This window comes from Pseudorca crassidens, chromosome 14 (genome assembly GCF_039906515.1).
Source record: "Pseudorca crassidens isolate mPseCra1 chromosome 14, mPseCra1.hap1, whole genome shotgun sequence".
Lineage (NCBI taxonomy): Eukaryota > Metazoa > Chordata > Mammalia > Artiodactyla > Delphinidae > Pseudorca > Pseudorca crassidens.
In genome coordinates, this window is record NC_090309.1 from 2,951,477 (window position 1) to 2,967,179 (window position 15,703).

Here is a 15,703-nt window from a genome sequence, read left to right on the forward strand (position 1 = left end):
GAACAGGATGTTCCTATCTGTAAAACGGGCTCAGCGAGTGACAAAGTGGAGTTTCATAAAAACTGATCAGGTCAGTAGGTGATTACTTAAACGGCAGGTGCTCTGCCAGGGTGTGGGGATGCTAAGATGAATTATGTACATGCCTTCAAGGAATTTATGGCGTATCAAACAGCGGGACGGATTGGAAAGGGGAGGAATTGAAGTCCTAGGGTCTTAAGCACAGTTAGAGTCTTTAGTTGTGAGGTGGTGAGGGCCCGGGCTGTGGTGATGGAGCCAGTGAGGACAGAGCAGAGACGGGTCCACAAGGCCTTTCAGACAAAGGCGGACAAAGTTTGAAGCTGACCGGCTGGACAGTGACAGGGAGGGGGTGGAATTACAGACACCACAGGGTAGCTTCCTTAAGTGCGTTGCTATTTCTGGAAGTTACCAGAACAAAGGGCTCTGTGGTCCAGGAAATTTGGGTAGGACTGTATTAGACACAGATCGACGGCACTTTATTGCAGGAATCCTCAGGCTGCGGTGTGGATGTGGCTGCGTATCACCGCTGGGGGGAGGGGACAGAACACACAGTGTCTCCCAAGCTTCGGCAGGAAAACCTGCATATTTATCTGTTTGTCGTTAAACGGGAGGGGCCTTGTGCTCTGGAAGGATGCTCAGAAGTGCTGGTGTGAAGAGTCAGTTCCACAAGAATGAAGGATGGGCAGCTTCCGGGCTCCCAGGGACGCCGGCGATGTTCACATCCGTCTGAGCACCAGAGGTGGAAGAAATCAAGAAAGCCAGGGAGCGCGGGAGGAGGAATACGGATCGGGACGGATGGGAAATCCACGAAGAAGAAAGAGCGATGCTTAGAGAACAGCTTGGTCTCAGGAATGAGGGATTGATTGACACGTATACGTGTATATGTTGAAAATCATTTCGTATAAGCCTTGTTTTTTCCTTACGTTGTAACTTCAGGTTTCCATGTAATCGTTAACAGTTAGCCTGGATTATGACCAGAAACTTAGCTTCGCCTCCTGGCGTGGTTCCAGGGCAGGTCAGAGTGATGAAACCTGTCTCTCCCTGCAGGTCATGTACCGGCGGATCCTGCAGCAGGCGGGCTTCATACAGTTTGCGCAGCTTCAGTTCCTGGAGGCTAAAGAACTCTTCAGGTAATCTGCGGTGTCGGCAGCAAGCCTTCTAAGTGTCCCTCCGCGGTCAGACCTCCACTGTGGTGTCGGCAGCAAGCCTTCTAAGTGTCCCTCCGCGGTCGGACCTCCACTGCGGTGTCGGCAGCAAGCCTTCTAAGTGTCCCTCCGCGGTGAGCCCTCCACTGCGGGGTCGGCAGCAAGCCTTCTAAGTGTCCCTCCGCGGTCAGACCTCCACTGTGGCTGTGATGGGAAAGGCCGCCACGGGTGCTGTGCTCCGGAGAGAAGTAGCGAGGCCGTCGTGTGTACACCCCTCGTGCCCCCTGCCCCCCTTAGCCCGAGGGTCACTGTCCTGTGTCTTGAAGGTAGGGCAGATAAGGCGCAGAGTGGTCCTCTAGGAGAGGAGAAGGCAATTCTTTTTTTTTTTTTTTAATAAGGAACGTGGAATTTTTTTTTAAATTTATTTATTGATTGATTGATTTTGGCTGTGTTGGGTCTTAGTTGCTGCGAGCGGGCTTTCTCTAGTTGCGGCGAGTGGGCTTCTTATTGAGGTGGCTTCTCTTGTCGCGGAGCACGGGCTCTAGGTGTGTGGGCTTCAGTAGTTGTGGCACATGGGCTCAGTAGTTGTGGCTCGCAGGTTCTAGAGCGCAGGCTTAGTAGTTGTAGTGCACGGGCTCAGTAGTTGTGGCTCGCGGGCTCTACAACACAGGCTCATTAGTCGTGGCACACAAGCTTAGTTGCTCTGCGGCATGTGGGATCTTCCCGGACCAGGGCTCGAACCCGTGTCCCCTGCGTTGGCGGGCGGATTCTTAACCGCTGCGCCACCAGGGAAGCCCGAGGAGGCAATTCTAAAGAGCGTGTTTGATGCCGTGTGAAGGATTCCTAGGAAAACGCGATGGCTCACTTTCCCTTTCCTCCAGAGATTTTACCAAAAGCTCTGAGTTTAGAGAAAGAGCAGGTGCTTCTGGGAAGACTTGAAAAACTGTTCTTCTGAGGACATTGTAAACGGCACGCTCCTGGCCCACCGTCTTAGGAAGCTGAGGTCCCTTCCGCGTGACATGGATCCTGCACGCGTGGGCCGCCCCCTTCACCAGCACCCATCCCACCCCTCTCCCTCCCCAGCCCAGGCCTGTCTCAGCCCCTCCCCCCTCCAGCAGCCTTTCCTCTGGGCTGGGGGTCAGGTGCGCCCTGGGAAGCAGTGGCTCTTCACGCTCACTCAGAAGATGAACTTAAACCCGCTGTGATCGCCCTTCAATGTCCCACGAAGGCATCGCCTGTAGAAGAAGTTTTCCAAATGTCCGTGTAGAACAGATTCCGCATGACTCAGAGCCGTAAGGGAGGAGATGTACACGGGGCCTCCTCCGAATCTGCCTTTGATCAGAGCCGCTGTGCCTCCTGCTGTTTCCCCCCATCTGGGTTTGCGGGGACCCATGTCCCACCACAGCACTGGAGGTGTCATGTCTGCGGCCGCCGAGCCCTCTGCTCTGTCGTGGGGTCTGGGGGTGGGCGGTGCCCGGCTCGCGGTGCTTTGTAGCCCGTGCAGCTGTGGACGGCGTGCAGACAGTGCACCCGTCCAGTGTCGTCTTGTGTGCCTACGTGCACTCTCTTTCTCTTTTTGCTTCATTTAGTTTGACACTGTAATTGCAGAAGCGGCCAGCTCGACGTGCGGGAGCTGATCTCCCTGTACCCCTTCCTGCTGCCCACGTCCTCCTCGTTCACCCGGTCCCACCCTCCTCTGCACGAGTTTGCAGACCTCAACCAGCTGACCCAGGGCGACCAGGAGAAGGTGGCCAAGTGCAAGCGCTTCCTCATGAGCTACCTGAACGAAGTCCGCAGCACGGAGGTGGCCAACGGCTACAAGGAGGACATCGACACGGCCCTGCTCAAGCTGTACACGGAGGCTGACCACGACAGCCTGCTGGACCTCCTGGTCACCGAGAACTTCTGTCTGCTCACCGACAGCGCCGCCTGGCTGGAGAAGCACAAAAAGTGAGTGTTTCTGGCCCCCGGACGCTCCCCCCGAACCCGGGCCTCCCTGCCTGGCCCTTCCTCGCCCCCACCCACGGGAAGCTGTCGTGCAGCTGAGGCACCAGCGTGACTTCTGAGGCCCAGGCATTCATCAGGGGACCACCCGGCACCCTCGGGATCCATCAGCCTCATCACGGTCTGCAGGTCCACCGCAGGGGTCTTAGAGGGCACAACTCTCGTGCCAGCTCCTTCCTGACAGATCGTACAGTCATAGGCCTTGTTAGTCAACGGTGTGCTTGTTCAGCGTCCATCTGGGTGGGACTCAGCTGTGCGAGATGCCACACGCGTGTCGGTAAACCAATAGCGCGCTGCAGCCACGGATGGCCAGACTGAGCGGACAGATGGGCATCTGGATAAACAGTTAGAAAGGGAGGCTTCCGGATCTTGTGGATAAAAGGTTACGGGGTCAAACTCCTTCATTACGGACGTGAGCTGGTCGGCACCCACCCGCTTGCCGACCGGCCACTGGGTACGATGGGGGCCCGTCTGCAGTGATGACGTGGATAAATCGGGCAGCTTCTTCATCCTGGGGGCAGGCGGTGGTCTAACCCTTCTAGGCCTGGGGGGGTTGAGCGCTCCCTGTAAGATTCTTTGTCTGTGACTTTTGGTATGCATTTGACATGGCGGAGGTGCTGGTGAAATTCCACGGAGACCCAGGCTCACGATCCAGACCCTGTTCAGATGCAGGACGTCATGGGCTGGTGACTGGCCTCCACGTGGGAAGTGGCTCGTTCAGCCGTTTCCCTCAGTTTCCCGAAGGCACCGTGGAATGGAGTGATTTATTTAGGAACCAGAAAATGCACTGACAGCTCATGGCAGTGACTTGGGATGGCAGGGTCTGGCGGGGTCAGTGTAACTTTCTAAAAGCTTTCGGGAGAAGAGAAGGGTTCTAGGGAATAGTTCAATATCTTGAGAGGTTGCTCTTTGAGGGAAGAAATCCGATGGCCCCCTGGGGCAGCTTGATCTGGTCACCTGCTGGGGAAGAGGGCCAGGAGAGGACGCACCTGTGAGCGTGGGAGGGTGGCAACAGCTCACAGCCTGGGCGATGCCTCTGTTGTCACCGACCCTGTCCGCTTATAAATGAGGAGGCAAGGGCCAAGGAAGGTAACCTACTTGCTCAAGGTCATACAGTCCCTAAGTAACGAAGCCTGGATTGAAAGTCAGGGCCTGGAACTCTGGGTCCCCCCAGCCTGACTCTCCCTGACCTTCTGTTCTCTGCAGTGCCTGCATACTGTTGGCGTTTATTGCCGTTAAAAATCCTTACCCCAGAATGGCTCAGACAGCATCCCTTCCAAACGGTCTTAATACCTCGTGATAAGTTAATAATGGTTAACTGAAGAGATGGCAAATCACACTAGTATTTGAAGCAAATTGTAAAGCAATTCCAAATGTGATTTTCCATAGTATCATTATAGTTTTATTTTTCAGCTCATCTTAGATGTGAATACGGTCCTTTCTGGAAATTGATAGGGAATACATTTTCAGACTATAAGTAAATAAACAGAAAGGATCTTTCTGGTGCTTGAAATTTGTTGTTGAACTGAGTTGAATAGCACATGTGGGGCTGGGGGCCCAGGGCCAAGGGCGTCGCTGTGGGGGTACTGCCCGCAGTGGGTGGTCAGGAGAAGGTGCACTTACCCCGAGTTGTCTTTCAGGTACTTTGCACTGGGGCTGCTCTATCATTACAACCACCAAGACGCTGCTGCCGTTCAGGTGAGTTCAAAGGCATCTCAGCACTGTTTAAAAATCACCACCATTTAACTTAGCAACTAAGTTGCTAAGCAACTAAGCCCATGTGCCACAACTACTGAGCCTGTTTGAATAAAAATCACAAATTGATAGAGACCCGTCTTGCCTGATCTACAACCTTTTTTACAAAACAAAACTAGTACTATTTTAGAAAGTGAATCCTTGAGAAGTGTTGGCCAAGGATTTTCTTTTTTTTTCTTTTCTTTTCTTTCTTTCTTTATGGCTGCATTGGGTCTTTATTGCTGTGCGCAGGCTTTCTCTAGTTGCGGTGCACAGGCTTCTCGTTGCGGTGGCTTCTCTTGTTGTGGAGTACGGGCTGTAGGCAGGCGAGCTTCAGTAGTTGTGGCTCGCGGGCTCAGTAGTTGTGGCTTGCGGGCTCTAGAGCACAGGCTCAGTAGTTGTGGCACGTGGGCTCAGTAGTTGTGGCACACGGGCTTAGTTGCTCCGCGGCATGTGGGATCTTCCCAGACCAGGGCTCGAACCCGTGTCCCCTGCATTGTCAGGCAGATTCTCAACCACTGCGCCACCAGGGAAGCCCCAAGAATTTTCTTTTCTTCATCTTTCCATCTCTTTTTTTTTTTTTTTTTTTTGCGGTACGCAGGCCTCTCACTGTTGTGGCCTCTCCCGTTGCGGAGCACAGGCTCCGGACGCGCAGGCTCAGTGGCCATGGCTCATGGGCCCAGCCACTCCGCGGCATGTGGGATCTTCCCGGACCGGGGCACGAACCCATGTCCCCTGCATCGGCAGGTGGACTCTCAGTCACTGTGCCACCAGGGAAGCCTCATCTTTCCATCTCTTTAAAGAATATTGTCGAGACTGAGTTGTTTAAAATGTAAGAAAAATAGGATTTCTTACTGAGCCACAAGACCTGTGACTCCACTGCCTTATCAAAAATTAAGGCTGTGAGTAACAGGTTGTAATTTCCACTGTTAATGGCAATAAGTCTTGCCAGAGAGCTGGGTTGTCAGGTCATCTGTGACAAAACTAAAGCTGATCAAGGCTAGTCACTTGCCCGGGTGGCACCGCTGGTCAGCAGGAGAGCTGGGGACTGAGCCAGTGCTCAGGGCCCTGGTAGGGGCTCTTGCGCCCAAATTTCTCATCTTGTCTCTTGTCTTGCATCTTTTGTGAGCGGCCAAGAGCATCAGCTGTGCTCACCAAACTCACCAAGCGTATCCGGTTGCTTTGAGAAATTACCATGGTAACACGATTGTGGAATAGGTAAAAAAAAAAAAAAAAAAAAGGTTCCCATCAACATACACCCCATGGCTAAGAGCAGATTTGGGTGTCAAAGCTAAAATTTTAATTTTTTTAAAACACCATGTTCTGAGAATTTGTTATAAGTATGTTAATAACATTAGCAAAGCTACATAGACAGGAGTTTACAAAATTGAAATCATATGGAATAAATCACCATATAGGGCAGAATTTTTTTAATGACACATTTCAATGGCTGTGTGAATAGTTTGTTTGATTTGGGGAATTCAGCACTGAAGAAACTAGTAACATAAAAAACATTGGTGTGCTGCTACCAGAATTACGGCTGCCTGTGACAAAACGAAAGCTGTTTACACTGCCTGCCTGTTTCCTGGGCCGCCTGCTGGTATGGTGTGGTTCAGGAGTCAGTGTGGACAGGTGGGTGAGGACCACGGCACGGACGATGAGCAGGGGGGCTCTCAGGCAGCCGCCATCTCTGCCACACCTTGTGATGCCATTTCATTCTGAGGCTCTGAAAGTAAGATTCAGTTTACAGGGGCTTCCCTGGTGGCGCAGTGGTCCAGGAAGATCCCACATGCCGCGGAGCAGCTAAGCCCGTGCGCCACAACTACTGAGCCTGCGCTCTAGAGCCTACGAACATCAACTACTGAAGCCCACACACCTAGAGCCTGTGCTCCGCAACAAGAGAAGCCACCGCAGTGAGAAGCCTGCGCACCGCAATGAAGAGTAGCCCCCGCTCGCCACAACTAGAGGAAGCCTGCACGCAGCAACGAAGACCCAATGCAGCGAAAAATAAATAAAAAATAAATAAAATAAATAAAAATTAAAAAAATAAAAACAATAGTACATATGCACAGTGGAGCATTAAAAAAAAAAAGATTCAGTTTACACGGCAGGGAAGTGTCTGGATGAAATAGCAAAGGACTTTATCATTAAAATCTACCCTGAGCCCCCATGCAAAAGACAGTAGGAACACCAGGGCACAGGGTCACCAGAGGATTTGAAAGCACATCAGACTCTCACAATCCCAAAAGATCTTCAAAATCAGAAATTCCTGTGACGGAGAAGGCTGAAACAGCCCGGCTGGTGGGTGTAGGTGAATTTCTTCTGTGTCCAAACATTGTCAGTGATGATTTTATTTCAGGAAGAGACGTTTTTTAATGCATCCAAGTCTCCTCATATACTCTATTTACTATTTGTATTACTGTGATCTCATTGAAAAGGAAAGAGAAAGAACCTGGTGCTTTATGTTCCTGATTTCCTGGACCGTGTCCCCTCTTTTTTTTTTCATGTGTGTGAAAAAATTAAAATGGATTTAAGCCTCTAAAGTTTCTCCCGCCACTTTGAAATATTGAAAGGCCAGACAAACAACACGAGCCCTTTCTGAGCGAATTCTAAGAGGTACGTAACCTCCCCTACCTTCTACTTTATTCCTCTCCAGCTGTGGGTGAGCATCGTCAACGGGGATATTCACGACTCCACGCGCTCAGACCTGTACGAGTACATCGTGGAGTTCCTCACCTACAGCCTCGACGCGGACCTCGTGTGGCAGTATGCTGACTGGGTCTTGCAGAAAAATCCGGAGGTTTGTGCTTCATAAACGCACTCGTTCAGGGGCGGCAGGGGGACTGGTGAAAATGGACAGAAAAATTGATTCTAGGTGGGAAAACAAGCTACACTTTAACCCTTCTCTCCGCTTTTTTTCTCCCCCCCTTTTAATACATGGCTTGAGCCGTCTGAATCCCAGCTCTCGAGGAATTTCTGCATTTCGGTGCTTCTGCACACCTGTGTCGGGGGCAGGCCACTGTGTAGGAAAGCAGAAGGCACCGCAGGTCAGGTCTTAGCATCTTCTTAAACGCCCGTGTGTTGACCCCCATCCCTAACGGCATCTGGTCCCTTGTTCTCTGCGGGCTGGAGAAAGACCAGACTGTTGCCCTGCAGGGCGTGGAGCCGGGCCTGAGGCGCACCAGCCAAACCGTCGCCCTTGCTTCTATGTCCCCAACCCCCTTTGGGGGGGTGGGTTGGGGACATAGAAGGGCCCTTTTTTGTTGTTTGTTTTCATCAGTCATTTTATTAATCCCTAAGGGAAATGTAAATCAAAGCCATTTCACACCCAGTAGGATGGCTAAAATTTAAAAGACAACAATAGTACACGTTGGCAAAGATGCAGAGGAATTAGAGCTCACATTCATTGCTGGTGGGAAAGTAGAACAGTACAGTCATTTTGAAAGACAGTCGGCGGTTCTACAGATGGTTAAACAGTTATCATGTGAGCCAGCGATCTCACTCCTAGGTATGCTTCCAAGAGAAATGAAAACCTTTATTCCCATAAAAACTTGCCCATGAATATTTATGGCAGTATTATTCACGACAGCCAAAAGAAGGAAAAAGCCGTGTCCATCACTTGATGAATAGATAAATAAAATGTATATGCACAAAATGCAGTATTACTTGGCAATAATAAATGAAAGGGGTTCTTTTTAGTATTTTTTTAAATAAATTTATTTATTTTTATTTATTTATGTTTGGCTGTGTTGGGTCTTTGTTGCTGTTGCGTGGGCTTGGGTCCCACGTGGGTAATGCACACGGTGGGTATGGGCGTTTGGAGAATCGAGTTCACTGAATCTTCAGCCGCTTGTATCTTCTTTCACTTATGATCCAGCAAGGATGATCTAAACGTTACAGAGTTGTTGCCTCACGGATTGTCAAAACCTACCACCAATAAATGTTTGGTTCCTTAGTTTCCGACCCTTTTAGACGGAATTCCAGCTGGAGCTCTGCGGCATTTCCTGTCTCTGTCAGTGCTTCATCTGCACTGTTTTTCCGAATCGTCATGTTTTTTTGTTTTTTTTTAATGTATACCATTTTCAAAGTCTTTATTGAATTTGTTACAATATTGCTTCTGTTTTATGTTTTGGTTTTTTGGTCGCGAGGCATATGGGATCTTAGTTCCCCGACCCGGGATCGAACCTGCAACCCCAGCATTAGAAGGTGAAGTCTTAACCACTGGACGACCAGGGAAGTCCCGCAAATCATCATGTTTTTGACAGTCGTTTTACCCAAATCGTACAGTGCTCAGAATGAAGATAAGATGGGGTCTTTGCAAAGCATGATAAATAAATTGCTATTCTTCTTTCAGGTCGGAGTTCAAGTTTTCACCAAGAGACCTGTGGACGAACAGCAGAGTAGATTTAACCCAGATGATATCATCAGTTGCCTTAAGAAGTATCCGCAAGCCCTGGTCAAGTACCTAGAACATCTGGTCATGGACAGGAGACTGCAGGTGAGGCCCCAGAGCGCAGGCTGGGCTGCGTGGGCTGCGGTGGCATCACCGGGACCTGAACCTGGCCCATGGGTCTAACGTAATGTCTCGTGTTCCCGGCACTCAGTCTGTACGCGTGGGAGGTCAGGGAGGGAGCCGGATGTTCGTGAAAGAGACCCGCGGCCTAAGTAGCTTTTTTTCTCACCTTCCATCTCTTGTCCCCTCCGCTTATATTTTCTTCTCTTTTCCTTCCTTGTTATTCTTTTTTTTTTAGAGTTTTTTTTCCTTGTTGTTATTCTTAAAGGAAATGAGGAAAGCTGTCCCCTTTTTGGAGAATACCTGAATCCCGTGGCCCTTACTTCTCAAAATGAGATATTTTCCCATAGATTTTAGATTCAGCTCCTCTGTGTTGTGGTTTCTGAAAACTCTTGCCCCAGTACGCGTGTTCTGTGGTTGTCCTGTAGCCCCCGCTCACCTTGCACGTCCGGTCTCAGGCACCTGCTGGCTGGTTGGTTAGGGGGCGTTCTCTGGGCTCCCCTAGCAACTGCTGTCTGTCTGCTTGTCCTCCTGTCCTGTAGAAGGAGGGGTACCACACGCACTTAGCCGTCCTTTACCTGGATGAGGTGCTGCAGCAGAGGCCCAGCGCCAGTGGCAAGGATGCAGAAGTGCCCGAGACGCAGGTGAAGCTACGACGCCTGCTCCAGCAATCCGATTTGTACCAAGTCCACTTTCTGCTGGGTGAGTGCATCTCTCTGCATAAACGTCACCGGCGGGGGTGGGGGTGGGGGCAGGGACGGAGGTCTCTGTTCGGGGGCAGGGGGTGAGTTGTGAGCCTCTGTGGCACGAAGTCAGCCTCCTGGAGGGCAGGCGAGCCCCCTCGTCCGTCCTCCACCCTCTGGAAACGGATAGGGCCCCTTAGCTGATGACACGCAGGCTGCCCTGGGCATTGGGAGGTCTGCATGTCTGCTGAGACAAGCTGCTTTGAACTTGCTTGTTCGGCTTGGAAGCCCTCAGGTCAGTTCCTTCTGAGGCTCCAGCTCTGATCACGGCTTTGAGGGTGGCACTGCCCCCAGCACCCCACTCGGCTGCCCCAGGCTTGGAGAAAGGCGGGGGTCCTGGAGGGCGTCTGGTTTTCATTTCCTCCAGGGCAGAAACCACAGTGTCCATGCTGTGTACGAGCCTCAGAGCAGCACCTGGCAGACTGAACTTGTCTCTTGCGGTATCGGGCACCGTGGAATTTCCGGGTTGTCCTTACTGGGTTAATACCTTTCTCTTTAGCAGCTTTTAACACCACTCTCTGACCATTAACTACACCCATTCTCACTGTTCGCGGTAGTCGTGTCCTGTAGAGTCTCCACACTGAGTTCTCGGACACGGAGCCGTCATACCTGGAGGGATGCAGGTCAGGCTCCTGAGAGCCTCTGGTCACATCATTTTCACCAGCCGATCAATATGGCACCTTCTTTATGTGTGTTTCTGCTTAAAGACACCTTGTTTAACGTATGTTGTTGATTCGATGACGCTGAGCTCGTGGCCAGCAGCACATGACTCAGGCCTGAATGATGCTCGTGTGACACATGTACTTTGTCCTAAGGCACGTGGCAGCCCTCCTGGGAGGCTACGTGGACACCCCTAAACTCTGGGTGTCAAGGCAGCCCGGGTGGCAGAGTTCAGGGGCATCCAGGCAGCCCAGGTGGCAGAGTTCAGGGGCGTCCAGGCAGCCCAGGTGGCAGAGTTCAGGGGCATCCAGGCAGCCCGGGTGGCAGAGCTCAGGGGCGTCCAGGCAGCCCGGGTGGCAGAGCTCAGGGGCGTCCAGGCAGCCCAGGTGGCAGAGCTCAGGGGCGTCCAAGCAGCCGGGCTTGCTCTGCCCGTTCTTAAGCACGTGGCCCATGCAGTTGTGGCATTGGATTGGCACCGCCTGGCGCGGGCCCTGCCATTTCTAACCAGCAGGTCCCACCTCACAGACAGGATCCGGGGCGCCGGGCTCCCCATGGAGAGCGCCATCCTGCTCGGGAAGCTGGAGCAGCACGAGGAGGCCCTGCGCATCCTGGTCCACGAGCTGGCCGACTTCCCGGCAGCGGAGGGCTACTGCCTGTGGCGCTCCGAGGGCCGGGCCCCGCCCTACCGCCGGCGGCTCTTCCAGCTGCTGCTGGCCATCTACCTGGGCCCTGGCCCCTCTGCGCCCGAGCTGGCCGTGGCCGCCGTGGACCTCCTGAACCGCCGTGCCACCGAGTTCGACGCGGCCCAGGTCCTGCAGCTGCTGCCGGGCACATGGTCGGTGCAGCTGCTCTGCCCGTTCCTGACGGGGGCCGTGAGGGACAGCGTCCACGCCCGGAGGACCACTCAGGTGGCTATGGGCCTGGCCAAGTCCGAAAACTTGATCTACAAGTACGACAAGGTGAGACCCCGGCCCTCTCGGGCGAGACGTGTGATTTGAGGTCGGTTTTACCCGTGGAAAAACAGTCCTCGTCCGTTTCTTCTCTGTAACTTCAACACACGTGATTTCTTCACACAGACACAGGTGTGTGAGCCCAGGCGGGAGCCGGGCCGGCAGGTGTATGGTTGGGGCAGCTTCCCGCCCCTTTTAGACACTGACGGTCCGCAGAGCCGCGCTCCGGGCCCTGGTCCACGCTGCACGTCACGGGGTCACTGCATCCACACAGCGCTTCCGGGCACAATTGCGTCCCCGTCACAGAAGGGGGGCAGGGGCACCAGGAGGTGACACAGGACACAGGATCCCGGCTGTGGACTGCAGGCCGATTCAGAGCTGCACGTTCCGGGTCCCCATCTCTGTCCCCTGGGCTTGCTGTGACTAATAATAACAAATTCCACAGGCCGGGGGCTCAGACGACACGCATCCTGTTCTCACCGTCGGGGGGCCGGGAGCCCGAGATCCAGGCGCCGACAGATTCGGGGCCCAGTGAGGCCCCCTTCTCACTGAGCTCACGGGGCCGGGAGCCAGCACTGGTCTCTTCCCCCTCCGTAAGGGCCCTGAGGCTGTCCTGGGGGCCCACCTCCAAACACCATCCCACTGGGGGTCAGGGCCTCGACGTTTGGTGAGAGATACAGGCATTCAGTCCATAACATCCCCAAGCTTATCCAGAGGAGGCTTCTCTCTGGTGAGGCCCAGACGCCCCGCAGCCAGGAACCTGTCCTTCCAGAGCAGGAATCCGCCGTGTTCCTCCCGCTGGGAAGCCTTCATTGACTCCCCAGTGGAGACGCCGAGGCCGGCAAAATTCAGCCTCCCTCCTCTGGCTTGTCCCTGCCCGGCCCAGGGTGCCCAGACCCTCCCGATGGACTTGCCGTTTCGTACGTACGGCCTTAGAACCCACCGTCTCCTCTGCCTGAGACGGCTCACCTCTTCCTTCTGCGCCTGGTGAACGCCTACTCGAAACCCCGCCTCAGTCTTTCCTTTGTGAAACCTTCCCATCCCTTGAAGCAGACGGGTGCCCCGTGTGCCGACTCACGTGCTGCGTCTGTAGCTGTCCCCTTCCCTGTTAGGCTTTGGGTTCTCTGAGGGCAGGAACTTCCTTTACTTATCTCGGTATTCCTGAGCCAACCTGGCATCTTGAAGGCATTGAATGTTTGCTGAATGACTAAAGAAACGAATGAGTAGGGTGAATTCACTAAGCCGTCACTCTGTCCTGCCACTAGGCTGACTTGCTGGGCTGATTCACGCAAATTGTGCAGAAAGGCTTTTAGCTTGCAGAGCTCAAGTCCTGTTTAATCAGACAAGAAATAATAAAGTTTTGTTAGTTAACATTTAAAGAAAGGAAATGACGTTTCCTGGGGCCAGTCGGGAACGTGCCACGGATCAACCCCATGGGTTTGACCCAGTCTCTTATTTGGGCCTTAACGTTTCTTGTCTGCAAACGAGGCAAGCAGGGAATTAGATAGCTTTCATGGTCTTGTCAGCTCTAACGCCCCGTGATTCTGTAATAGGCCTTGCTTGAATAGATCAGAGCTCAGAGAATGTCTGAAAGATCTTGGTGAGAAATTCCTCCGCCAGACAAGCAGCAATTGCTTTTGTGAAATAAGGCAGTTCTGTAGCTTTTTTGACTTTTCCAGTTCCGGAGGGTGTTTTTGTTTATTTTCACCGCTGATACTCTGTTTCGAGAAATTGATCTTAACGCTGTCCTCACCAGTGATGGTAGCAACCCCCGGGGTGATGCGTGTCAGCTCTGAAGACCGGTGTCACTTATGTCACAGGCGTCCCTGTCTTTGTTTCTTTTTGCAGATGAAGCTGAAAGGAAGCTCAGTTCGGCTCTCGGACAAAAAGCTTTGCCAGATGTGCCGAAACCCCTTTTGCGAGCCCGTGTTCGTTAGGTATCCCAACGGTGGTCTCGTCCATACCCACTGTGCGGCCAGCAGGCACACGAACCCCAGCTCCCCCAGCCCCGGGGCTCGGACTTGAAGAGGCTGGGCCGAGGGCGCCTTACCAAGCCGGCCAGGTGCACAGAGTAGGCGGCCGCGTCAGCCGCCATCTGGTGCCGGGGGGCTTCAGTCGTGGGAAATGGGATGCGGCCGACCCCCTGCATCGGATGGAAATGGATAATCCCCGAAATAGAGACAGGCCAGATTCACCCGTCCAGGGACATCGCCACCCAAAACAGATGTCTGCTCTGAAAGGAAATGAGCCTTCCTGTGCCACCCGGACAAACCAGACCCCGCACCCCGAGCCCCGATCTGTAGACACGTATTTGCACTGGAAACGTTTGCTCCGGTGGCACGGAGGGGACCGCGTCCTGGCGGGCGAGCGGCCAGGGCGCAGAGCTCTCCATCCTCACCGCCTGGCCACCGGCCACCCTGCGGGCTCTGCCTTTGCCCTGAGGGACAGCTGACCTCAGGGAGGTATCCCATCTGGCTTGCAGCCCCTAAAAGGTCTGCCTGGGTACCCAGGCCCTCCCTTTGGGGTAGATTCATCCGCTTCTGTCTGCCTCGCAAGTGAAGGCTCCGAGAAGCTGTGACGCGCCGGAACGAGCTGCTCGCGGGTCTGGAGCCGACGGTGGGGCCAGGAGCACACGGCGCATCGCCCGCCGGTTTATAACTCCATGATTAACATGTTCGATTAGAACTTTTAATTTGGCGTTATATCCTCGTGGTGATTCTTCTCTCTTTTGGAAATTCACCTCCGTCATGTTCATTCGGGACGTTTTTCTTTGCACCACCCCCCGCCCCACTGATTCCTCGGGAAATTAAAAGGGAAAGGTCGTGAGCACAAGCTGAGCGTGTCTTCCGGGGAGGCTGGTGGTCACCTCCACGCTGGCCAGGGCGGGCCGTGGGTGACGGCTGCCCTGCGCCATGGGGATGTCACCCCTCCCGAGGGAGCGCCGCCCCCAGAGGAAGTCCAGGCGGGCTGCCTTACCTCTAGCACTTTACACGCCTGCCCTGCGGCTTCCTGGACACACAGGACAGACACCTCCCCGCATCACAGACCCCGCGTCCATTCCGCGTCTCTGTCCAGCATCGCGGAGAAGCTGACACTGTTGTTACTTCACTGCCCTCTTCTGAATTTCTTCTTGGTGATTATCGACTCTATCGGGGACTAAGAAGAAAGATGCCGTGACGCCTGGCAAACGTGCATCAGCTCGTGCGTGTGACGAGGGGACCCCGGGATCTGGCCCCTCTCCTTCAGCCCAGCCCTTAACAGACGGGGTGGAGAGCTCATCCTCCCTTCTGTGAAGACGCTTTCTGTACTGATCACGGTCACTGTTCTCTTTCCTCTTGTGATTCCAGGGGGTCCAGAAAACAAAGGCATCTGTGCACTCTTCCCTACTGTGTCTCAATTTCTAAAGAATAAATGATGAAGAAATCCTTGCAGCTCAGCCGTGTGCTGTGTAAGCTGGTGTGAATGAAAGCCCAGTCATGAGTCTTACCCTGCGGATGGCTGTGAAGGAACGGCCATGTCACTGGGGACGTTCCCATTACGACTTGTGAGTTTGGGGTTATCCCTCAGAGAACAAGTGACTAGGACACGGAAAACTGCACCTTTAAAAGCACTGTTTCTCTCCACGAGATGGGTACAGTCCTGGAAAAGCCTTCTGATTGTTCCTTTCTCACTTGGGGGCACTGGTCTCTCTCTGCTCTGAACATTGATCAATATTTTGAAATGTTTGTTATCCTTTAGAATGATGGGAACTGAAGTTGAGCAGTTTCTATCTCTACTCTAGAATCCTCTAATGCAGCAGAATTCTCTGACCCTGTGCAGAATTGTTAAAAACCTTGCCTTTCTCTAACTCCCACAAGGCCGTTTTCTCAAATCATATTTTTTAAAGAAGTACGTGGTTCTTTCTAAAGACCTGCTGTCTTGTGATTGTGCCATTGG

The 15,703-nt window shown here is 53.1% G+C and overlaps 1 protein-coding gene across 4 annotated transcripts in view; it reads left to right on the plus strand.

Moving 5' to 3' along the window:
* The window catches only part of TGFBRAP1 (transforming growth factor beta receptor associated protein 1), a 46,829-nt gene extending 32,114 nt beyond the window's left edge, over positions 1–14,715 (plus strand). For 3 of the 4 annotated variants that reach the window (XM_067704029.1, XM_067704028.1, XM_067704030.1), the window contains exons 5-12: positions 1,066–1,148; positions 2,772–3,113; positions 4,808–4,865; positions 7,558–7,701; positions 9,256–9,399; positions 9,957–10,116; positions 11,343–11,776; positions 13,616–14,715. In XM_067704029.1, coding sequence (XP_067560130.1) covers positions 1,066–1,148; positions 2,772–3,113; positions 4,808–4,865; positions 7,558–7,701; positions 9,256–9,399; positions 9,957–10,116; positions 11,343–11,776; positions 13,616–13,792 — 1,542 coding nt within the window. In that variant the 3' untranslated portion in view covers positions 13,793–14,715. Of the gene's footprint in view, positions 1–1,065; positions 1,149–2,771; positions 3,114–4,807; positions 4,866–7,557; positions 7,702–9,255; positions 9,400–9,956; positions 10,117–11,328; positions 11,777–13,615 lie in introns of those variants that run through there. The other variant, XM_067704031.1, reaches the window with a different exon arrangement.
* The last annotated feature ends 988 nt before the right edge of the window (positions 14,716–15,703 follow it).